Source organism: Musa acuminata, chromosome BXJ2-6 (assembly GCF_036884655.1).
Source record: "Musa acuminata AAA Group cultivar baxijiao chromosome BXJ2-6, Cavendish_Baxijiao_AAA, whole genome shotgun sequence".
In the NCBI taxonomy this organism is placed as follows: Eukaryota; Viridiplantae; Streptophyta; class Magnoliopsida; order Zingiberales; family Musaceae; genus Musa; species Musa acuminata.
In genome coordinates, this window is record NC_088343.1 from 38,497,325 (window position 1) to 38,520,667 (window position 23,343).

Genomic DNA, 23,343 nt, shown 5'->3' on the forward strand with positions numbered 1-23,343 from the left:
ACAAATGAGAGAACTCGTCCTCATCCGAGATGTCATCCTTTATTCTAATTTTATTTAAAAATCCTTAAATGATTTTGATAGATAATTAAGAATTTGTCATCCTTTATTCTAAAATAAAGAATGACAAGTTCTTCCTGTTTATATGTAACCTGAAATTAAAAACTGATAATTTTAAAAAAATTAAAATCTTAATTTTATTTATTAGAAAATAATAAAAAAAAAATGAATGTCAAGTTGGTTAATTCTTTTATGGGGCACAAAAGATGCAGAAACCCAGACAACGATCTCAGCACCAAAACTCCCCGTCATCAACGAAAATAATGCGACGATCAGATCTTTTGCCCAAATGTTGGCAACGAAAAGAGAAATAAAGAAATACTAAGAAACTAATTCTTGTACCGCATATATCCATAAAACCAAAACAGAGCATCCATAGACCAAAGAAGAACGAGTAAGAAAACATATCTGGGGTGGGATGAGAAAAGACAATTGACGGGCGAAGAGGAGAGGAGGTGCTCAGAGATCTGAAATTGAATGGATTCAATGCTGTCCTCACGAAGAAAAGAGGTCAGATTAACGAGAAACCATCATCGCACCCTCCTCTTCGCCTACTGCTAATTCATACGAGAAAAGACAAACACACACGGCGATGGAGATTTCCCCTTCGCTCCGGCCTCCGGAAACCCTAGAGGAAGATCCCCCTTTCGCCCACCGAGAGAACCCTAGCCGAGACACTGTCGACGCCGATTAGCAACCCTTTTATAGGGAATTTGGCAGGCTACTGGGCCCGGTAACCCGTTAGCCGATGAACCCGGACCCGATACTTCCAGCCCAGCTCAGCCCGCGAGATCCATACACCCATCAACGGCCCGATGTAGGCCATGCACGTGTGCAGCACGCATCATGTAGCAATTCTCAGGGCAAGTGGGGGCCGTGAATGGAGTCGTGAATTGCTGACATGGACACCAACATATCGACCCAAGCACATCTACGTGGAAGCCGAGTCGTCCGTCAGAGAATTCCTATATTTGGACCGTGGAATAATTGCTTTATGTTGACGGGACCGAGAGATGAATACTTGGCTCTTTCCCGCTCGTCCGTCGCTGGTTTGCATGGGATGCATCAGCATGCACTGGAACAATCCCTTTTCCTGCTGAACATGGAGTGAGCTGAATCCTGGAGCCACCCGATGTCTGTACGAGTACATATTCCAGTCCGATGACTTCCGTGGAATCAGGCAAGTTGCTTCCAGCAGGAGGAATCTGTGTCTCTCGGACCACTTTCTGGAAGCACTGATGCGATGCAAAGCTGGGCTGCAGTCTCAATCTTCCCACAGTTCCAGCTGAACTTTGAGAATCTTTTCTCCTCCGGGGTCGGAGGAGGAGCACAACACAGTTGGTGAAGATGAAAGAAGATCAAAACCATTGCCACCACAAAGTGGGTTGCTGTTGAATCATCCTCTTGACAGTGTCATACAGCCAAGGATCAAAGCGCCAACTTGCAGAGGAAAGGATCAGCATCGCCCTCAATTTAAAAGATTGAGGTTCTCCGGATTGCAACTTGCTGGAATCACCAAACGTGGCATCTGCCAAAAGTTGAGCTGATATTTCAACCCCCAAAGCCTACTAGTTTTCTATCAGATGATGGAAATGGCGTTCGATCACCTTTGACCACCATATTTGTTGCTTGATTGGTGTAGCATTCTAATCACAAAAAAGGTATAGGCGAGGGTTCAGCCATAAGCATGAATTATATTGCATGACAAAGGAAGAGAGAAGATTTGGCAGGCAAAGGGGTGAGAGAAAATTTACAAGGGTGATTCCTTCTCCCAACCCACCAATTCACAAATCCCTTTCTATTGGTCATCTAGAAGTCTTTGTTCTCCACCACAGAACAACCCCCACTGCCTCGGCTCTCCTGCCTATAAGGAGCACCGCCTGGTTGCTTCCTCTTCGTATCAGCAGCCCACACCGAGCTCGTCAGCTTCTCTCACCCACATCAGAGCTTCGAGATGGCAACCAGCTCGGGGAGCTCGTGCTGGACCGCGAAGCAGAACAAGATGTTCGAGAAAGCCCTCGCGGTGTACGACAAGGACACGCCCGACCGCTGGCACAACGTGGCGCGCGCCGTCGGCGGCAAGTCAGCGGAAGAAGTGAAGCGGCACTACGAGCTGCTGGTGGCGGACATTATCCTCATCGAGAAGGGCCAGATGCCTCGAGCCAATTACCGCTCCTCCGGCCACAGGGGTACTCTCTTCGCCTCTGCCTCTTTGTCCAAAAATTTGATGGACATGATCAAGCAAACTCGAACTGTACCATCTGAACATTTCTTTTTCTTTGTGGCAGGATGAAGTGTCGACTGGATCAAAAGTGTAGAAACGGGCAGCAGTCTACTCTGGATGATCAATTACAAGAAACAGATACATACATATATGTGATGAAGTATCAGACATCCCTGCTCTTAAGTAGTGTTCTGTTCTCTTGTCCTCCCTTCGATTCTATGTTGTATTTAAAATGCAGGCAGCCAAGAAGACATGTCCTGTTCTCTGTAAATTTACCTACTGGAAGCACAATATAATCCTGTTTGGCAACAATGCATATCTGTGTTTTCTCCTCTTCAATTCAAAAGATTAAGTTGATCAAACGAGATTAATACAGAGTTTTAAGTGCCATTTGAATGGTATTAAGAACAGCTGAAAATTTTATAACACAATATTATTATGTTCTTTTGGCACACTATCGTCTAAATCACATACTAATGAATAAAAATGAAACATAATGATGATGTTTATGATGAAATGAAATATGGTGTTATGATGATTATTTGCTTATCTATTTAAACAAAAAGTATATAAGCAGTCTATGCTATCTATTTAAGTGGAGCAGAGTCTCCATCCAGCCTCTTGAAGTTGTCTTCTCTTCTTATGTACTACTGTGTAATTTTTTTTGGAGGAATGAAGTGACAATTTAGATCTAAAATTCTACAGAAATCTAAATCAGACATAAACCTTTTCAGAGGAATGGAAGGATCAATTTGCAGCATCAAGTCTTGTTCAGCTCCTCTTTTTTCATTTGAGGACTGCTATTTAGATGGTCCAACTCATTGCTGAACCTTTTCAAGAGTTGTGTGGCCTTCACAGACATGATGTGTGAGGCTTACATCCACACCTCAAAGCCAGAGATCATAGCAGTGTCCCCTTGTGGTTTGGCCCTACATGAATGAACACATGCAGATGATCTCAGTCCATGAGGTGGCAGGAGGTAGTCCTTTGAAGAGAACATCTGATACTCTCAAGTGGAGTTCCATAAAGAATTTTGTCTCTCCAAAGAATTATGCTCCCAGGGTGCCATAATCATCATATCATGGCCAACAAGCCTCACTCACAGTCAATAAAAGAAGAACATAGCATTACTATCCCAACCTCACAAGTGAGCCACCATCTGGGGAATTAATTATTTGGGACCTATACTTGAGCATCAATACTACAATAATTTTAATCCAGAACCTCTCTAGTTGTATCCCAAAGACAATTAATCAGAATATTATATTATTTTTCCTCAAAAAATATTGTTTCTATAAGTTGTTTATATTAGATAGATAATAATTAACACATGTGATCCAAAGTGAGTTCAGTCTCTGAACAATAGGCAGAGAACAAAAAAAGGGCACAAACCTTTTCACATCTACAAAGAACACAAGTTTTCTTTAGAAGAATCTCTGGCTGATACATATCTCACTGTTACAGTAAAGCTCTGAAACTGATGGGAACAGTAGACTCTGGTACTTGTGTACATTGCTAGAGGTACTTTAGTACAATACTCATGCATCTTTGGAACTCTTTGCTGGTCCCTCTCTTCCACATGATTCCCTGCAACTTTACATACAGCCATGGAATCTTCAGTGGTGCAAGTAGGCAAAAGCAAGCAGCAATTTGCAGAAGCTTGATCCAACAGGTCCCGAAGAGGTGTGGAAGATTCTCTCCCCCCCAACTTGCAGGTACCTGTCATTGCGAGGATTCCAAGAGAAACTAGCCTTGGTTAAAGATGAACACCTCCATGCATGGAATCAGCTCTGAGACGGCCTACAAGAAGCAAGTGCTCCAGTTTCAACCAAGGGTTGAATCTTAGTAAGTTACGTGATGTGACATTGTTGTCTCTCTCCCTTCGTGTATCTATTCTTCCTCATGTGGGATAGTTGGCTTTCTAACTCTTTGATCCCTTTACCCGGGATCATCTACCATTCCATGAGATCTCTTATACGTCGACTTTCAGATTCGCCCTGCTTATATGCCAATCTTGTTTCTCAATCTATACTCGTCAAATCCAATATATTCCCCCCCCCCCCCCATGTGTGCGCCGATACCTCCCTGTATCTTTCCACAGAATCTACTCTCCAGGATCTTTTCTTCTCTCTCTCTCTCTCTCTCTGCCTTATAATTTGACTGCAAATAATCATCAGGGAAGAATGAATTAATGGCTGTATACGACCTATCAATATCCTTTCAACCCAATAACACTTGAATTCTTTGGCACTCTTCTATCACTCAGCATCTTTCCTCGTCGTGAACTACTGAAATGCTAATACGAAAACTCAAACGTTGTCAGAACCGCGAGGGCATGCAAGTGTTGTGAGATCAAGAATACCGAGGAAGAGAGTATTGGAGTACTTGAGATAAAAGTTGGGAGGGAGAAATGGCGATTCCTTCCACTTCCCCACATAGATCTTATTGTTCTTTGGCCTCATTGTGGCTCCAAGAGGGCACCAGTACTCATCTCATATTCTGCCATCCTTCCTTCCTCCTTTAGTCCTTTTGGAAATGCTATTCTCCTGCTAGTTAGCTCCAACGAAGCACTACCCCACAACTCCCACTTCCCTCCTGTTTATAAGGAGCGCCAACCCACGGAAGAAGCCAACGCAGGAGTTCGTAGAGCTTAATTAGCTTCTGCTGCTAATTAGACTCCCCTCCATCTCATTCCATATATAGCCGAGATGGCGTCCGGCTCCAAGAGCAGCTCGCGCAAGCTCCAGGACTCGTGGACCAAGGAGGAGAACAAGCGCTTCGAGATGGCGCTCGCCCACTTCGACGACGACACCCCGGATCGCTGGGTGCACGTCGCCAGGGCCGTCGGCAACAAGTCCGTCGAAGAAGTGCAACGCCACTACGAGCACCTCCTCAAGGACATCGAGCTCATCGACTCCACCCAGGAGCCATTCTACAGTTACCCGACCACCAATGACAGGCGCCGCAACGGCACCAGCGACCAGCAGAAGAGGTGGTTGCTTCTTCGGTACTCCAAGCTTTCATCTTATTTCTTCTTCATCTCTGGAACACCCCCACCTTTCCGTCGTCGTCCTCAGTCTTTGCCTTTCTCAAGAATGAGACCCGCGGAGCAGCATTCCACAGCATCTCTTAGCTTTCCACAATCTTTAGGGGTCACAGTCACATGCAGCACTTCATTCTTTCATATATTCTTAATGTCTTGGCTAACTTATCTCATGGATTGCTCTGTCTCTTCCTTGTCTGCTGCATGCCAAAGCTTCAAATCAAGTTGTGGGTTAAATTAATGGTTCTTGATGAGTGAAAACTATTCTGATCTCATGACTCTTTCCATTTTTGTCTTGTTTGGCAGGCTAAGGTTCTTAAAGCTCCAATGAAGCAGAATCTGGGGAGCGTACAGTAGCAATCTTATGATGCGATGTTATGATGGACAGCCATACGTATAGTCTTTAGGTGTCAGGTTATGTATCAAGAAGCATCAAGTGTGGAAGCCATGAAGAATCAGACAACACTGATGTTGTAGCGGTAGCTGTGTTACAACGTATGATGTATGTGACCGTATCACAGACTATGTATGCTGTATGTAATTTGCTAAAAATAAAAAAGAAATATGTTGTATGTATTGCTGGTACTATAATTAGCATGAAAGTATCTATGATATGTTTCTTCCTGAGTCATCGATGTTCTAAGCGTTGGCCTATGAGACAATATATTTTGGCTTAAGTTTGCTATGTTATCGATGGTATGTTTTGGGGTGAGCCTCAATTAAACAGTATATTACTCCTTAACCATTTGAGTGATCAAGTGATGCAAAAACCTATTTAGTTTACCTTTTACTTAAATAAATTTAATTATTTTAGAGATATTTTATGTAAGTATCTCAATTTCAACTTAGGAAGAGAAAAAGGAAGTAATTACATAAAATAAAGAAATTAGATTTTATTTTGATTAAAGATAATAAATAATCTTGCCGAGTTGTGAGACAAATATTCTGGGAGTGTTCTACTTGGACCAAAGCGACCATGGCACTTATTCCATTATATTTTTATTATCATTTTCTTTCTGGAATCACTCTTTCTTATTCCAAAAAAGAAAATTAAAGTTACTTATCTGTGCCTTTTGAAGTATTGAAATTACATATTAATTATTACAAATTTAACGTAGCATATATGTCCCTCCAAATTCAAGATTATTCACGTATATACTCCCGTCCACTTCCATTCAAAAAACCTATACTAAATATTCTTAGACGTGGTTTATATTTACCACAGTTAAATTATTTATCATACCTAAAATTTATTAAAAGAAATCTTACTAGTATCATAGGAGCATTTTAAAGGATAATAATATCGATTATAGTTTCAATTAAGAGAAAACAATATTCATATAATATAAAATAATTGCATGAACACATATGTATCTTTTTAGGTTCAAATGGGAGTATATATATATTATAAATGCTTAGATCAAATTTAGAAGAAAATAAATCATTATATATTTCATGCTTGTTCCCTCCTTCCTTATCAAGAGAGAGGGTTATAACCATCGCAGTTGTTGCACTTAGCTCAGCCCACAAGCCACACTTCAGCCCATGCAGTGATGTCTAAGGCAATATAATTTAGATGTCAGTTTCTCTTCAAAGATGAGACTCACCACATCAATTAGCATTGTCATCTCATATGGTGGACAAATATGATGTTCCATGCAGAGCTAAGGAAAATACTCGTACACGTACATGAGTGCGAGTATAACAATCCTAGGAGGAGACTTCCAGGTTCTATACTACTAAAGATGACCGATGAAGACCCATAGTTTGCTCGGTTTGGTGTCAAAGGTTGATTAGAAGTTTGTTTAGTATTATTAGGAGTTCTAATAAAATTAGTGTATGTTCTATGTGAATTATTTAGGTGAACCACCTTCCCATATTATATGAATATTAGCTTTTGGGAATTCCGATCCGGTTGATATGCCTTCGGGTGTTCGAAGTGAGCTCGATATGTACTAAGACGGATGTCGGATGAGGTTCTCGATATGATCTTTTTTAACGCTCGATTAATGATCAATGATTTTTGTCCTCTTCTACTAAATAGAGTGCGGATTAGAGATGAATATTTTTCCTATAACCAACGTATACATGATTGCTTAATAGGTTAAAATTGCAAGAAACGTACAACTTATATACCCAATGGTCACAAGAAAAATAATTTATCGTCAGCAACACAAATGCCTTCGTCGCTGAATTTGACACCAAAGGTTAAGCAAAGAAGCTCTCTGTTTGATGCTGAATTGATACTCTAGAAAATACACCAGTATGTTTTACCTATACATAAGATTTCAGCCTTGAGTAAGAACCATGAAGAACACAAAAAAGTGGAACAATATGCAGAATAGCATAAAGAAAGGCCTATTCTTAGAACTCCATTTGATGCATTGTGAAAGAAAATTCAATGTTCCTTATAATAAAACTGTTCCTCTCAATCATCCATAAAGATAGAATGGGTTGAATGGCTCAATGAATGCGCTGCGCTCATTACAAAGGTCTCAGCATCCCAACACCGTGAACATGTAGAAGGGAGAAATAGGACGCAACTGACATATCCTTGCTTTAATTTCTGATCTTATCCCAATGCTATCATCGGTGGAATCAACTTCAAGAAAAAGACAAGATGTCCAGCAAAAGTGAAACTGCCAATGTGGCCTCATCCATGCATCTTTAGTGCAACAGAAACGAGGACGGGCATGATGCAAAACTCGACACAGAAACAAGAGAAAACGACATGGATGGATCTGCAAGATTAGGAGAGAGACAGAGAGAGAGAGAGAGAGAGAGAGAGAGAGCCGTAGCAAGCAGGTGATCATGTTGTACACGAGAGTGATACCTGTTCGGTGCCGACATTAGGGTCCGAGTGTGATGCTGTGAGATGACAACAACATAGTCGTCGATCATTCATGCCATGCACTTGTGAACTCTTCTTCCTGTGCGCAGGAAATGTTGAAACGTGGAGTTGATGGAGGAAGAAATTTCCACAAGTTCTTTGACCGCATCAGCTTCTCCTCCGCCCAAACCACAAACAAGAAAAGCAAAGGAACGGTTCCAAAGCTCTCTCATATGGTCGATCAACCCTTTTGCTATACCAACCTCATGGTGAATGAATGAGGAAATGGGGCGGGCTTATGATCACACCGAGAACTAAGTAGCGATACATCTAAGCAAGTTAAGTTGATGACAACAGTAATGCAGATGCAAACCAAGAATTCGAACGCAGATGTTTCAGTACCCTGCCTCCGCCTACGATCTCATGGCCATCACATCTGCTGCTGCGATTGTTGCGACGAGGAGTGCGGCTGGTGTTGCTGTGGCAGTACTACTTCATCCTGCCCCGGCGGTTGCTGTGGCTTCCTGATCAAGTGCTTGTTGTTGTGCATCCAGACCTTCAAGACTTGCCTCCTCACCCCAGTCTCGGCGCAGAATTGCTCCACCAAGCCCTCGTCTTGCTTCTGAATCCTCCATCCCATCCTTTCCGCGAAAGCCAGCATCTTCTCCTTCTGCTCCATAGTGAACTTGGTCCGGAACCGCTTCCTCGGAGTGGTCGCCGGGGTCGGCGCCCCGGCAGTCATCCGTTCCTCGCTCGAAGACTCCGTCGTCCCTCCGCTCCCGCTGGCGTTGCCACCGAACGCCACGATGCCGGAGGACGGGGTGGTGGGAGTACCGAATTGGAATTGCTTCTGGTAGTGGTTATGGTGCTGGGATTGGGGATGGGGGGGAAGAGGGAGGAGGAGAGGAACACGGGCGGCGCCGCGGTAGTAGGAGTCGGCGGCGGCGGCGTCGCCTTCGGCCTCCTTCCGATGGAAACTGCGGTGGCAGCCGCAGGCCGCGCACTTCAGCGCCTCCGGCGAGGACGGGTCGCCCTCCGACATGAATTCGCCGCAGCCATCGAGAACGTGGCCGCCGATGGAAGCCGCGTGGTTGCGGAGGCATTCTCGGTACCTGACAGAAGCTGCTGCAGTGGCCTTGGTGTTTCTCGGCGCAGTTGCACCGCTGACCGGAGCTGGATCTGTGTTCCTTGCAGCAGACTGATACAAAACATCCACCGCTGCAGCTGTTGATGACGGTGTGGTGCTTCCAAAGAGGCTAACATTCTCCGCAGCTGATGTGCCACTTCCATTTCCTCCTCCTCCTCTTAGGGAGATTAAAGAGGAAGAAGGAGAGAGTACAGGTTTGGAGAAAGCAGATCCTCTAATGGGAGGACGAGCGTTGAAACTCAAAGCTGTGGATGAACGCATCTCATCATCATCATCATCATCATCAACAATTTGGTCTTTATATTCCATGAATCGAACTCTTCCTCTCTAGATTTCGTCTTCAACAGAGAAAGCAAAACTAATGGAGCCGATCAGTAGAAGAAATCTTCGAGAGAAGAGACAACACTGTTCAAGCTCTTATTGCATTGGGAGCACGGATGAGGTGAGAGGGACAGGACGAGAAAGTACTGCACCAAGAGACGCAGACACCGGAGGGTGTAATAATAGTGAGAGGGTCATTTAGAAGGGAATGGCCTTGGGATTTGGTGTCCTGCCATCCACTTCTGAGGTGGAAAGAGACGACGATTAGTTCCACACTTCTCCCCTAATCTCAACCATTAAACTCAGCTCCTCCTCCTTCAACCACATCAATTCTAGGAGATGGCTACAACATGACACTCCATGTGTCGTTCATCGCTTCCAAGTCAAAACCAGCTGCCAAAGAAATCTGGGAAGGAAAAAGAAGACACATGATGCATCATTTAAGACATGTCTCCATGTGATCTTCACCGGAATCTACATGATTGAGTTATGATGAGTGCAGGTTATCATTTTTCACACGGCTACATTAAGATCGGGTTGGCCACTTGATGTTGCTATCAATTGCTTGCAAAGTACTCGACGTGTCAGACGCACAAGTATAATATTGTGCAGGTCTTTCCTGTTAGGGCATGTAAATGTCTCATTCCATCTGGATTAACCTCAAGTGATTTGGATGTTTGTTTGGATGAAGACATAATGAGAGAGAGAGGGAGAGAGCGAGAGAGCATATAATAACGTGGGAATCAATTTGTCGACAGGAGCAGCAGGAGACAACCAAAAGGTTGACTAGTACACACAACTTGCCATTGATTGGCGGACCACGTGGCCCCCATGCGCGGGGGCCCTTCCTGTGTCAGGATTCTGGAAACGTGGTGCAGCCCCAGCCACCGGTAGTGGTGTTTTTTTTGTCTTGTCGGAACTCGTGCCCATGAGCCGTCGACACTCGCTCTCCCCTGCCATTCCACTGGCTTTTCATGATCGATGAATGCTTGTGATTCCTTAGATACCTGTGTCTCAGATATATGTATATATATGCACACACATATTGGTCTAGTGCGACTATTGGAAGGTGATGAAAGGTAACATGTCACGTTTGCTAGCTGGAAGCCACGCCTTGGGTGGAATCCAATGGATGGAAAAGGTCTCTTGTCTTGAATGCTGACCTGTTGCTTCCACGAAGAGTATGTGTGAGGCGTGGATGTTTGGTGACACTGTTTCTTCCATAGGCGAATTGAAGAGCCAATTATGAAAGATATCATATAACAACTTTATAATGCGGCCAATATAATTAATGGCATGCCCGATAAGATGTATGGGCCATCTTCTCCTTACGGAGAACCAAATATTTGCCGTGTCACGAAGAACACCAGATTTGGGCTGTGTACTGATCGGCCCGATCCAAATCTGGATCCAAATCAAACATTAGGTTCAGATCTACTGGGTCCGACTTGACCTTATACTTACGCTTCTCCTGATTCCCTAGGGTCATGGGTGGGGCCAGACCAGGCTGCTCCAGTTTGACCTCTAAACCCGTCGTGTTAATCTATTAAAACATGCTCGAAGTTGTCAACGTCCAAGTGTTCGACGGAAGGCCGCTGTTGATTCGGCAGCAGGCCAGCGAGTCATCACCACTGGATGGTAAAGAAGTACTTACTACTCATGGCATGCAACGATATTTAACGTCGATCGGCGACGGAAGCCTTGGCTGTGGCCGGGAGATGGCGAGGAGCAAACGGCAGTCCCTTTGTCTTTGAAGTGTTATCGAGTCCGGTTGGTAATGCCAAGCTTAAAAGACTACATGGTTTTCTTACTTGTATTCGCCGATCACCTGCATATGATTGCGTGTGATGCGAGTGGACCTGAACGAATAAGCTTTTGAAAAGTAATTACCATTATCTTTGAGATAAGGATAATTCGTGACCACGTTCTTTAGAAGGGATGAGAGAGAAAGAAGAGGAGGGAGAAGAATATGGAGTGTGTAGTACGCTAGTAACACCAACACAAGCCAGAAAACTCCCGGTCCGAACTGAGATGATGCATGCTTTGAACTGTTAAAAAGCAACCAATGAATGCCCGGAAGTACGTCTCGTACGGTAACTCTTGATTGGATTCTGCTGTTATCGCATCATATCAGGCTTTCTGTTGGCCTTCTCTCATGTCCACCGGTCACTGGCCGCTGCCACCTGCAGATGCCCTGTTCATGTCATCCCCTCGATTCCTCCCCCCCCCTTCCGCCAACGACACCGTCATCAGCAGAATCTATCTATTCATCCGTCTAACACACACACACACACATGTTGACTCTTAAACCACAATAAGAACACCCATCATTTGATTCGTTACCTAACGAAGAGACTTATCATCTCTACTACTTGAGGCTACAGAGTATACATGAAGAGGTTGATCAAAGAAGGCCACGAACAGGACTGGTTTTGATGCTTCGTTGCTACTGGAATTCGGAACTACTAATTGTATTGGAATAGGCTGGGGCGGTCTCGAACCGGGAACTGGGTCGGCGGCACCAGGTTTAGCCGCCAGGAGAGATAAGGCACGTCGCCCTCGTCCGCCGTGTCGTCATGCACCGAGATGGAAGGGCCGCTCTTCGTCGCCGTTGGAGCGTAGCATCCCCAGGGCGACTGCTGCTGCTGCTGCTGTCGTATGTATCCGTATCCGATCGTCTGCTCGGCAGCCGCCGTTACCACCGATGTCGACGAGGACGGCGATGCCGCCGCCCGCCTCTCTTCCTTCTTGTAACGGATGCCGCACGCGTTACACAGTGACTGCATTGCTGTAACATATTAGATTGCTTGAGACGGAGATACAAGTTGAAGGCGAAGCTAGTCACTACCTTTGGGCCTCTGGGACCGTTCCTCCACAAGGGAGTGGAGGTGGTGTCGCAGTTGGCGCACCTGCGGGCTAGTAGATGCGGGTCTCCGGCCATGTTCGAGCCGATGGTGTTTCCACCACCAGAAGCAATGCTTCCACCTGTTCCCATGGACGAGTGCTTCTTGGGATGAGATAGGCTATCCCAGCGAAAGCTGGACATGCACGAGGGTGGCTGGATATGTGCAATAGGTGAGGGCAAGGTTTTGTGTTCAGTCAGGCGCGTCGATGGGGTGCCGAGAGACAAGGTGCAGTCCACCGACGAGGAAGCGTCGGACTTACTGCCATCGAAGGCATCATCATCAGTAAACTTGCTACCGGACGCCGGGAAGAAAATGGAGAACGAGGCGGCGCCACCGCAGAGCAACCCACACGAGCACTGCTGCGTGCTGCTCTGGTGGCCGCACTGGTGCAACATGGCTGTAGTCCTAATCGAAAGGCTGCAACAGAGAGGAAGCAAGAGCTAAAAGACTGGGAGAAGAGGGAGAGAGGGAGACGCGGTTGAGTTCATATAAAATGGGAGGGCAGCAGCACGTACTACTACTACTACTACTTCTTCTGTGGGGATGACACGCATCGGGATGGAGGAGGGAGGAGGAGGAGGAGGTGGTGGTCGTCCAACAACTACGAACTACATAGTGGTTTACACGAATGTAGCGACTGTTTTTATATGTGCAGCCGAGGTAGCAGACAAGGATTAATGAAGCATATTAATGATGCTTTGTGGCAATAATAGCGTGTGGGAACTTGGGAAGTGGGGGATCGGGGCTTTGTCGGTTCTTAAGCAAAGAGGATAGAGTAAGCAAGCTTAAACGACACATGAAAAGTGGAATATGACTGACTACCAAATGTGTAGCTGCTAATCTATGGAAGGGCTCATCGGGGGTTGGAGAAGACTAGTCAGCTGCAGTACGATAGTGTTTATGTGGTGCAGTGGGGAGGGCTCCACTTATCCACCGAGTCAGTCGAATCAGATGAGTTCACCCCTATTCGCAGTTTGGGTTTCGTGTGCTATCTCCATCATACACCACAGACAGTCGCTCTCTCTCCTCGCTGGGGGACTTCAGCTTCCACCTAACAATCTCTCAGCCTGTCCTCGGTATAGGGGGAGCGGCCAGCATCACCAAGTCGGAGTTGTGGCGGTTTCCTCTGCACTGCTTCTTATACAACAATGACGTATGACTGGTTCGGGGCTGTACATCACAACAAGACGATGGATCATGACACAGCGCGTTAAGGGACTGCAGTGAGAGAGAGAGAGAGAGAGAGTGAGAGGGAGTTTTTGGAGGCGCAGCAAACAATGCGGGTCAGAGGGGACAGACGGGGTTGGTCATTGGGCGGTCAAAAGTGGCCACGTGACTCCGGGAACAGTCTTCCACATAACATTTCTCTATACCCTTACGCCTCCTCGCCGATCACGAGACCGCGCGCCACCCCGCCAGCGACGACGACGGATGGTGGGTGTGCATCGAAGCAGAGGAGCAGCAGAGACGCAACACTGAACCAGACACGAGCGCAGACCAACTCCACTTCAGAAAACGTTTGCTTGTGGACGACACTCTCGAACGGCACAGGAGCCATTTTTAGCTCACGTCACCATCTCCATATGTCGCCAACCGCTGCCACAAACCACGGAGACTCTACGTAGGAGACGACGACGTATCCGGGAAGAGGTGATGGAGTCGACATAGGAAGCGTATCCCAAAAGCGAGAACGGTGTGTTGTATAAAGAGGGAGAAAGTAAAAGACAGGAAAAGATAAAGAGAAACAAATGGGAAGGACGAGAGAATATAGCCATGGCTGCTGGCTGCTGGCTTCTGCATAGGGAGGGAAACACCGGCAGCAGCTCGGCTTAATCGGCCCCCCTCATCATTACCGTCGCCTCAAAAGGGGGGTCAACTTCTTGAACACATCCCCTCGTTGGACGCCATGGTTATACATTACAGTGAAAGTTGCACCGCCGCGTAGCTAATCATCGCCGGCTACAGCTTGCTCGCTTTGCATTGTACGATCTCCCAAGTGAATGGGAGATCAAAGATAAGATTAAACAGAACCAACAGTGAGAGCACGTACTGCATCCATGGCTTACGGGAGCTGCCACTTGCCGGCCAACTGCAGGTTATCATGCAGGAAAGTGAGACACCGGAACGATGATAGTATACGTACAGCTTACTCCTGTGTACAAGTGGCGTAGGTGATCCAAGATCACGTTCAAAGAGGGTTTCCGAGACACGACCACAAGTCTAGAGATCGCTGTCTAGGTTTAGATTACTTATGTGTGTAGAGAGAGAGAGCGAGAGAGAGAGAGAGGCATCTTTTGGAAAGCGGTAGTCTCCAAAACCGATCAGTTCTGTGTGTCGTGCTGCCCATAAAATCCAATGGTGGCGAACGACGAGCGAGCGGCGTCCCCGAAAAAGAGAGAGAGAGGGGGAAGAATGAGAAAGAAAGAGAGAACAGGCAGGAGGGATTCAAATGCTCCTACGATGGGCGTCTCGCCTTGAGAACTGAGATATCTCTCCTCCCTTTCTTGACCAGAGGCGGAGCAGCCTTATGTCTGCGTCCATGAACACCAGACGAAGCCATCATCGTCCACGACGGGTGACACGAACCTATTCACAAGCGCCAGAGCCCGGTCAACAGCAGACGGAGCGGCTATTGCGTACTTGGAGTCGTGTCATTAGCCGGGGCAGGTGTTGGGTGTCAGGGACCCAACCAAACTGCGTCGCTGCGAGGTGCACAGACTGGGGGCGGAGGCGGGGGCCACACGACATGACCAATCCGGCGTGGTCCCTCTGTTGCTCCCCCGCCCCCGGTACGTTGGTGGGGTTGGTGCCCTACGCCGGCTTTTTAGAGCCCCATCCATATCGAATCGAGATTGACCGGCATCTAAAATTGCGCGGATTTCGTTGACCAATGCCAAAACAGAGTCATGCAGTAATGTAGGAGTTCTATTAGTTCCTTTTCTTTTCCTTCATCATTATGCATGCCATTAATCTTTACACATTCCTAGGCTTTGTTTATATGCAAGCAAGGTGTTCTTGTTGCATGGTTATAGCAAGGTGTGCTTGTTGTATGTTCGTTTAGGACTTCCCTTATTGATTTTGTGTCATATAACTTCATTGTCAATCCATCTTGTCTACCAAAGGTTTTTCTTTAACATTTCCTATTCTAACAAAAATACTAATAGAAAATTAACGCAACACATTATCGTCATGTATATATCATGTGACCAATGCCTCATCGTCATTTTTCGTATGACATAATAACCAGTTTAGCTCTACACAAAAAAGTTGACCCAACCGGCAATTACCCCATGTTTGAGTTAAAGAGTAAACGCTTCAAACATTTAACCATGACCTCAAATACAACAGTGCTAAATCACACTTTAAAAAGATCATTCGAGTACGTTCTCCGATACTAGAATTTTTCAAATACATTTACTCTCAGACAATCTCACACTTGGTTGAATCCTTCGAATCCGAAGGAACTTCAATACGAGGACTTAGTTGGGTATTCCGCCGACATAATATCGTAGGGTCTCGACTCAGATTTCTCTTCGTTCAACGCCACATCACTCAGAGACATATATAGAGTAGGACTTCGGTTGGCTCCAAATTTGCATCAATGTCGGACAATCAGAACCTAAATTAACAAAGGCAAAGTTAACAACAAAGAAGAATTAACATGTTTACATTGTTTATATAAAAAAATGGAGATCTTAATGGATTGACGCAACTCAAAGAAAACAACTGACGTTTATGAAAAATGCATTCTGATTCAGCAAGTTAAAAAACTCGCAGACTGAGCAGAGAGCAGAAAAAAGTAGGTAGGATGCCATACTCGCACATTTAAAGACTCATCGCTTATAGAGGATCAAGTTCCTTCTCATCTAAATTCTTTTGATACTAATCACATAGTTCTATGATTTGGGACTTGCATAACAACATTGAGTATTGATACTAACAGAAAACAAAATCAACCTAAGATGCAAAAAAAATAAAGCTGCCCATATTCAAGGTGTAGACAGAAACTAAAGCACTGGTTTGATTCAGTTCATGAGAAAGATCAACCATGCAGGAAGACAAGGATGTAGGTTGATATTTAAAAAAGATCTAAATATTAAATATTCAGTTGAACTAAGAAGAACCAATTGTTGAAGACCTATAATTAAACTATTGGTGTGCCAATGCAAGAATATATAAAGCAATTTATTTCATTACCCGCAGACTTGAATATGAGACCTATAACCCTTGCAATAATGTACTAACCAACTTATTTCAAAAAGAAACATTAGAATGAAAAGTGATCACCACATGTTTCAAGCGGCTATCATCAAGTAGAACTGAAATATTATAATGGAATTTTTACCTGAAAGAATTGAATCATCAAATTAAATTAATACATGTAAAACAAGTTCCCCACTCAAAACAAGGCGGTGTATTTTCTTATAATTTCATCAAGACTAGTTCATATCTTCTTCCACGAGCGGCACACTTGCTTATAATCTATACTAATCTATACCATCCATACATACCGTAACACTACACAATACATCTGATTTCTTTGGGTTATATGAGACAAATTGGTTTGCTACAATCCTTTACAATTACTTATGAATAGATTGATCTTAATATCAACTATTGTAATTATATGAAAAATGAAGAAGCTGACCTTGGTGGAAAAGCACTAGAATGAAGAATTGAATATCATGATTTTTAAATAAAACTGACTCAATCATTCGTGTAGGTCGAAGAAAATTTATTCCAAATATACAAAGTATCACAAAGTGAAACACTATGAAGGTTGAACTATTGGAGATTGATAATTGTGTGCTACGAGAATGCCTCTACAATTTAAACCCATAATTCAAATGTTCTATAATTTACAAAGGTTGAACAATACAAAAGCAAAAACTCAAATCAACACATCGGTGAAGACAACATTCAGCATCAATTGGTCTACATACCTGAAATCAAGCCAACAGAAATATCAACCACAGAACATTTTGAGAGGATGACCAGCTTGAAAATCCACAGAATTTTTTCCTTTGAATGCACATTGCTGTATAGATACATAAAACAAAGAAGAATTGAGTTGTCAAGTGATAACAGAAGAATAAACTAGGCTCCAGACATATGCATCAAAATCATGATTCTCGTTAGTGATGAACAGAGGTCACAAGACACAAAATAAGAAGGGTTATGCAAACACAATGTCCTTTTCCTTTAATAAACTTTCTATCAGGGCCATTTGTTCAATCAAGTGTATTTGATTGCAACAGTACTAACTGCAAAATTAAGAAAAAATCAGAACCAATCTCATATAAGACAGCTTCAATCTTTCGTGCAGCCTTATTATTGTGAACTGTATAGATTTGCTCCAAAATGTGTCCCTGTCACAATGCAAACAATTGGTTTTTGTTCTACATTTTATGGCATTGAAATGCTTTGTAAGGAAGATACAAAGACCCTTTAGTACATTCTTAATCTCAAAAACCATCATGAACAAAAAGATTGGAGTACACTGAAGTAACCAGTTGGAGAATCACTACATCTTTCGTAAATAAAAAAGTACCACTGGCATTACGACAATTATGTGCTACGAGGATGTTTCTACGATTTTTTATGTCCTCAACTTCAAATTCTAAATATTTGTCAGTTAATACAATAATCTCTTCTGCTTTTGTATCTCTTTTTTAAAACTAGCTGGATCTGAAAGTATAAAAATCTTTGCACTGTCCCTTCCAACCAAATCTTAGTCAGCTATATTTCAAGAAGGAAAAAAAAATACCAATTCAACAAACATGAGAGACAATGTCTTCATTTTTTATTGACAACACTAGCTGATTAGTGATAGCTTGATAAATATTGAGATAAGTGAAATGAAAAGATTCAACAAATTCACATTTATAATTTATTAGCTTAATTGAAATTGAATGAAGAACACCACTTAGTACACCAAGAGGTAGGAATAGATAACCATGGGTCATGTGATGATGACAACTTATTTATCAAGTGAGAAATTAAGCAGGCTTCAGTTTGGTGTTCCAAATGAGACAAGTAGTTCTTTATCAATATACATATATAACTCTAGAAACTCAAAAGTATCTATGCCATCTTATAAATACAAAAAGCAGCTGGAAAATCATCAAGGGTAGCACATTATTCCACACATTAAGATGACATCTTCGTGATATAATGATTAACCTGGTATGGACCGCTAACTCTCTGCCGAATAGAAGAGAGAACCCTGGTAAATTTTCATCATAGAAAAAAGAATAAAGGCCTTAAGCAGGAATTCATTACCAAGGTTTCCAGTAATTTTTCTAGTTCACCACATGTGCAACAGTTATAGCATAGAACATATACAAGTACGTGAACAACATATTGAAAGCGAAATGATCCATCTTTGATGACAATATGATTATGTTCAGTGTGGAAATTTCATGCGATGGTACTCTGATCTGATGATTAGGAAAACATAGATAGAGAGGAAACTAATATCAATTTGGTTTTAATATATCAATGAAGACTACTAACCTCTTAAGATATGTTAACAAACAAAACTTTGCATTAACACTGTAAAGTAAATACCTTTAACAACAAATTATCAATTTGCCTATGGGTACTCTAGCTTCTTAATGACATGTATGCACTTTGTGTCCGTGTCAAACTTCCTCCTAGACACAAATAAGTGATTAATCTCACAAGGTCTCCCTAAAAATTTAACTCAGCTTCACAATTAACATCAAACAGGTACTTCTGCTACATCAGTCAAAACATGAAAATACCAACAAGGACAGGTTGTTCCCAAATTTATGGGTTCAGCTACACCTGCCATAGCAGATTAGAAAGAAAAGGAAAGTGAAACTAGCATCTCCTGGGCACAATCAATTATGATTTGAAACTACATATGCAATTTGACATCAGACAGACCAACATCAGTAACTAGCAGGTTGATTGTGGTACTAAACAGCAGAGGAACCAAAAAAAAAGAGAGCATAGCACCTGTCAAACAGCAATTCTTCCATCTGATGCAGCTAGACACTAAAGACATTACAAAGACAGCTGACCTCATGACGTCCATGATCAGATCACAGAGGAAACAATAGGCAGATGACATCTTTGTGAAGAATGGCCTAACGATCTCACAAAGGGAATTGCCTAACCAGATAATACTATCATTTTGCCAAGTTTCTGAGGAAGCCACTATTGCTCCTGTGGTGGCTGAGGAAATCCATCGACAATCTCTACAGGGTACCTATGGATGCAGTCCTCCCATGGACCATCTGGAGAGGGCTTGACACTACGAAGCGCCTGCCACACAGCACTATTACACTTGAACCCACTCCCGAAGGCAATCTGCCAAACACGGTGGCCCTTCCGCATCCGCCCCTTTGCCTCAGTGTAAGCGAGCTCATACCAGATGGAGCTGGAGGAGGTGTTGCCAAACCTGTGAAGGGTCATCCGGGAAGCCTCCACATGCTCAGGCCGGAGCTGCAGATTCTTCTCTAGCTCATCGATTACGGCCCTTCCGCCGGCATGAATGCAGAAGTGGTCAAAGGCAAGCTTGAAGTCCGGGATATAGGGCTTCACCTTGCCATTGAAGAGCTTCTTGGCCACGAGGGTCGCGAAGAAGAGGAGTTGCTCGCTAATTGGAAGGACGAGGGGGCCAAGGGTAGTGATGTTGATCTTGAGCGCTTCCCCAGCGATGGCCATGAGCTCCTTGGAGAGGGACACGCCGACCTTGCCAGCCTCGTCCTGCTCCTGGTACACGCAACGGAAGGCCTTGTCGTCGGCACCACGGTGCGTGCGGACGACATGGACAAGCTTGTACCTGGCACGCCGGCGATCCACCGTGCGGTTGGAGAGCAACACGGCAGCGGCGCCAACGCGGAACAGGCAATTGGGGATGAGCATGGACTTGCGGTTGCCGAAGTACCAATTCTGGGTGATGTTCTCGGTGCTGACCACGACGGCGTAGGTGGAGCGGTGGACCTGGAGGAGATCCCGCGCGAGGTCAATGGAGATGACGCCGGCACTGCAACCCATGCCACCGAGGTTGAAGCTCTTGATGTTGCCGCGGAGCTTGTAGCGGTTGACGATCATGGCGGAAAGAGACGGGGTGGGGTTGAAGAGACTGCAGTTGACGACGAGGATCCCGACGTCCTTGGGCTTGACGCCGGTGTTCCTGAAGAGGGTATCGAGGGCGCCGAACATGACATCCTCGGCTTCCTCGCGGGCGTAGGCCATGGAGGGACGGGGCGGGATGTAGTGCAGGGCGGAGGGCAGGCAGGTCTCCTGGCCGAGACCCGAGCGCTCGAGGATCCGGCGCTGGAACTCGAGAGAGGACTCGTTGAACTCGCCGGAGAGCTGCGAGTGCTTCATGAAGCGTCGGAAGGGAACCTGGAGCTTCGGCGGCGGGCGGTAGCAGGCGTAGTCAACGAGGTACACGGGGCGGGGCCGGGTCATGATGTAAACGGTGGCGCCAAAAACGAGAAAGGCGGAGCAGACCAAGACGCTGACGAGGTTGTACTGGAGGTGGAGCCACAACTGCCGGAGGTCGTCGGGTTCGGTCTGCGCGGCCTCCAAGAGGATCACCACCATCAGCGGGATTAGCAGCAGGGCCAGCAGGTGGGTGATGAGGTAGTGGTAGCCCAGCTTCACGTACTTGATGTTCACGCTCTGCAAGAAGTCCGGCAGCCGCCGACTCTCCCGCCGCGGCAGCACCGGAGCTTGCTCAACCGCCGCCGCCGCTCCCCCTCCCTCCATCCTTGCTGCTTTAGCCAATAAGGTGTCTAAGGATCTGAGCCAGAGAGAGAGAGAGAGAGAGAGAGAGAGAGAGAGGGAGGAAGGGCGAGGCGGACTCTCTCGAACCCTTCCCACCTGCCTTATGGTCAAGCACGTCTTTGTTGGGAGCCAAACCAAGTCGCGGATTAAATAGGAGCAAAAGGACACTCACCGTTCACCACCATGGTGTTCGACAATACGAGTGGTCTCCAAAGTCCCGCCCACATGGAGCCTCTCCTCCCTCCCTTGCCCTCTCGTGGTCGCAGTGGGGGACAACCGAGTTGACGCCCCAACACGTTAATCGAGGGCGGGGAGAAGAAGAAGAGAGACGGGACGGAGGGAAAGGTGATTCGAACCATCACGTAGCAACGTGCACAGGCTGGCGGTCCCGCGTTTGTAGCCGACAAGAGGCAGCCCCGTTCGCGAAAACCCCGAACCACAAATCCAAGCCGCGTGCCCTCGCGTCCCTCACCCGAGCCACCCAAAGAGACGCGACGCCACATTAAACCCGCCCCCTCCCGGCCTTGATCCAACACCCCGTCGGTTGATGCAACCTGTTGCACCGCCAGCGTACACGGGAAGTAACCAATCGCACGACGCAATACCAGGCTGATCGATTAGCATGATTAAGCAATCATTGGTCTTATCGATCGAGACCGAGACAATCCGTCCCAGTTGCGGTATTAGATCAGGAGGGGAGTGTTGATGCCATCGGCCGACGCACATGCGACCTGCTTATTCTAAAAGGTAGAAACTTTGTGGATCTCCCAATGAAGTCGTTTCTTTATCTATTCAATCATCATTATCATTATTATTATTATTATTATTTCTCTAGAACCTATCATTTGGTTTTGTATTAAATTAAAATCGAATCCATCTAAATCGAGATCCAAATCCATCAATAATTTTATAAATTTTAGTCAAACTAAAACCGAAATGAGGTTTTCTATTTGATTCCAACTCCCAACTATCTAACAAAGAATTTATGATATTTGGAACCAAAATAAAATTAGTTTATATTTTTTAAAATAATTTATGGTATTATTTTTTATATTTAGAGAGAATGATAAAACCGATAGTGATGCTGATAGCAAACCTTTCTGCCCGAGGGATAGATAGTGACTCGAGCAATGATTGATGCTCCATAATGATCTCCACATGTACTTGAGACTGCAGCCCTAACGCTGCCAGCCAAAATCTAGAAGCCCCACAAGAAGCTTCGCCAGACTTGGTCTGGGTCAATAACTGCTTAAGAATCAAATCTCACATCATATAACCATACATTGGTCTTTCAGTAGATCCAGCAGAGGCATGTAAAAGAAGCTCCTTTGGTTTGAACTGTTCCGAATGTTTTGTTTTGTCCAACTTAAGCTGGCCTTCTAAAACAATGCTGACATCCTCTTCCGGTTTTCTTCAGAAGATGAAGCTGTCATGATGTTGACATTAACAGTACTGAAAGCTTTTCGAAGAAGAGTTCATCCTTCCCCACCTAATTCTGCGGCTTCTGCGTTGAAGACGATCATGCATCGGAGCTTATTAGACTGTCGAAGTGTTCTTCTACGTGTCCCTCCCCACCAATATAAACTTACTAGGCTTCAGGTGTGAGTTAGTGGATCCAGTGGAGTAGTATCATCACCGGTTCTTTCAAGCTGGCCATAGCGTTGGCAGTAATGCGGCTGGTGTTTAAGGCAGAAATCCAGCTGATTCATGCTATCGTTATAATTGGTTTTTTCAACTTATTTTGTATATTATGCCTAGGGATTTCTTCACACACGGGTTGGATTTTTTCGACTTGCATACCTTGGGCACAATTTGTCACCATGACCTGATGAGGATCAGGCATATGGGTGATTGACTTTAGGTCAAGTAGAAGATTACTAGTTACAAGTACCTCTTAAGCTGAGTGATGACACGTGCGATACGAGACACAATCTTTTTTGGTTGACATTAATAATAATATTTTCTTTCTTTATATTATATAATGAGTATATTATAATATCCTTGGATCTATACAATGAGAATTGGACCATGATGAGATCATGATAATGA

At 44.7% G+C, this 23,343-nt stretch overlaps 5 protein-coding genes across 5 annotated transcripts; 2 read left to right on the top strand and 3 right to left on the bottom strand.

The window, feature by feature from the left end:
* The first annotated feature begins 1,916 nt into the window (after positions 1–1,916).
* Positions 1,917–2,597, top strand: LOC135613650 (protein RADIALIS-like 3). The gene is made up of 2 exons (XM_065110681.1): positions 1,917–2,246; positions 2,346–2,597. Exons 1-2 carry the CDS (start codon positions 2,012–2,014, stop codon positions 2,348–2,350), a joined length of 240 nt encoding a protein of 79 aa, XP_064966753.1. The 5' UTR covers positions 1,917–2,011; the 3' UTR covers positions 2,351–2,597.
* Positions 2,598–4,926: 2,329 nt separating this feature from the next.
* On the top strand, positions 4,927–6,009 carry LOC135613652 (protein RADIALIS-like 4). Its single transcript, XM_065110682.1, has 2 exons — positions 4,927–5,273; positions 5,631–6,009. Exons 1-2 carry the CDS (start codon positions 4,990–4,992, stop codon positions 5,653–5,655), a joined length of 309 nt encoding a protein of 102 aa, XP_064966754.1. The 5' UTR covers positions 4,927–4,989; the 3' UTR covers positions 5,656–6,009.
* Positions 6,010–8,428: 2,419 nt separating this feature from the next.
* Positions 8,429–9,946, bottom strand: LOC135615492 (zinc-finger homeodomain protein 2-like). The gene has a single exon (XM_065114067.1). It carries the CDS (start codon positions 9,608–9,610, stop codon positions 8,585–8,587), a length of 1,026 nt encoding a protein of 341 aa, XP_064970139.1. The 5' UTR covers positions 9,611–9,946; the 3' UTR covers positions 8,429–8,584.
* A 1,991-nt stretch (positions 9,947–11,937) lies between these two features.
* On the bottom strand, positions 11,938–13,112 carry LOC103989219 (GATA transcription factor 19-like). Its single transcript, XM_009408020.3, has 2 exons — positions 12,471–13,112; positions 11,938–12,402 (listed from the first exon to the last, which is right to left on the bottom strand). Exons 1-2 carry the CDS (start codon positions 12,921–12,923, stop codon positions 12,088–12,090), a joined length of 768 nt encoding a protein of 255 aa, XP_009406295.2. The 5' UTR covers positions 12,924–13,112; the 3' UTR covers positions 11,938–12,087.
* A 2,619-nt stretch (positions 13,113–15,731) lies between these two features.
* Positions 15,732–21,419, bottom strand: LOC103989220 (3-ketoacyl-CoA synthase 4). Its single transcript, XM_009408021.3, has 3 exons — positions 19,513–21,419; positions 17,472–17,566; positions 15,732–16,147 (listed from the first exon to the last, which is right to left on the bottom strand). Exon 1 carries the CDS (start codon positions 21,274–21,276, stop codon positions 19,714–19,716), a length of 1,563 nt encoding a protein of 520 aa, XP_009406296.1. The 5' UTR covers positions 21,277–21,419; the 3' UTR covers positions 15,732–16,147; positions 17,472–17,566; positions 19,513–19,713.
* Between the last annotated feature and the right edge of the window lie 1,924 nt (positions 21,420–23,343).

Excerpts from the sequence above, each read along its gene's own strand:
- LOC135613650 (XM_065110681.1), top strand. The coding sequence starts at position 2,012 with ATGGCAACCAGCTCGGGGAGCTCGTGCTGGACCGCGAAGCAGAACAAG.
- LOC103989219 (XM_009408020.3), bottom strand. The coding sequence starts at position 12,923 with ATGTTGCACCAGTGCGGCCACCAGAGCAGCACGCAGCAGTGCTCGTGT. Across the intron at positions 12,403-12,470 it reads ACGGTCCCAGAGGCCCAAAG|TCACTGTGTAACGCGTGCGG; the intron begins GTAGTGACTAGC and ends ACAGCAATGCAG.
- LOC135613652 (XM_065110682.1), top strand. The coding sequence starts at position 4,990 with ATGGCGTCCGGCTCCAAGAGCAGCTCGCGCAAGCTCCAGGACTCGTGG. Across the intron at positions 5,274-5,630 it reads ACCAGCGACCAGCAGAAGAG|GCTAAGGTTCTTAAAGCTCC; the intron begins GTGGTTGCTTCT and ends CTTGTTTGGCAG.
- LOC135615492 (XM_065114067.1), bottom strand. The coding sequence starts at position 9,610 with ATGGAATATAAAGACCAAATTGTTGATGATGATGATGATGATGATGAG.
- LOC103989220 (XM_009408021.3), bottom strand. The coding sequence starts at position 21,276 with ATGGAGGGAGGGGGAGCGGCGGCGGCGGTTGAGCAAGCTCCGGTGCTG.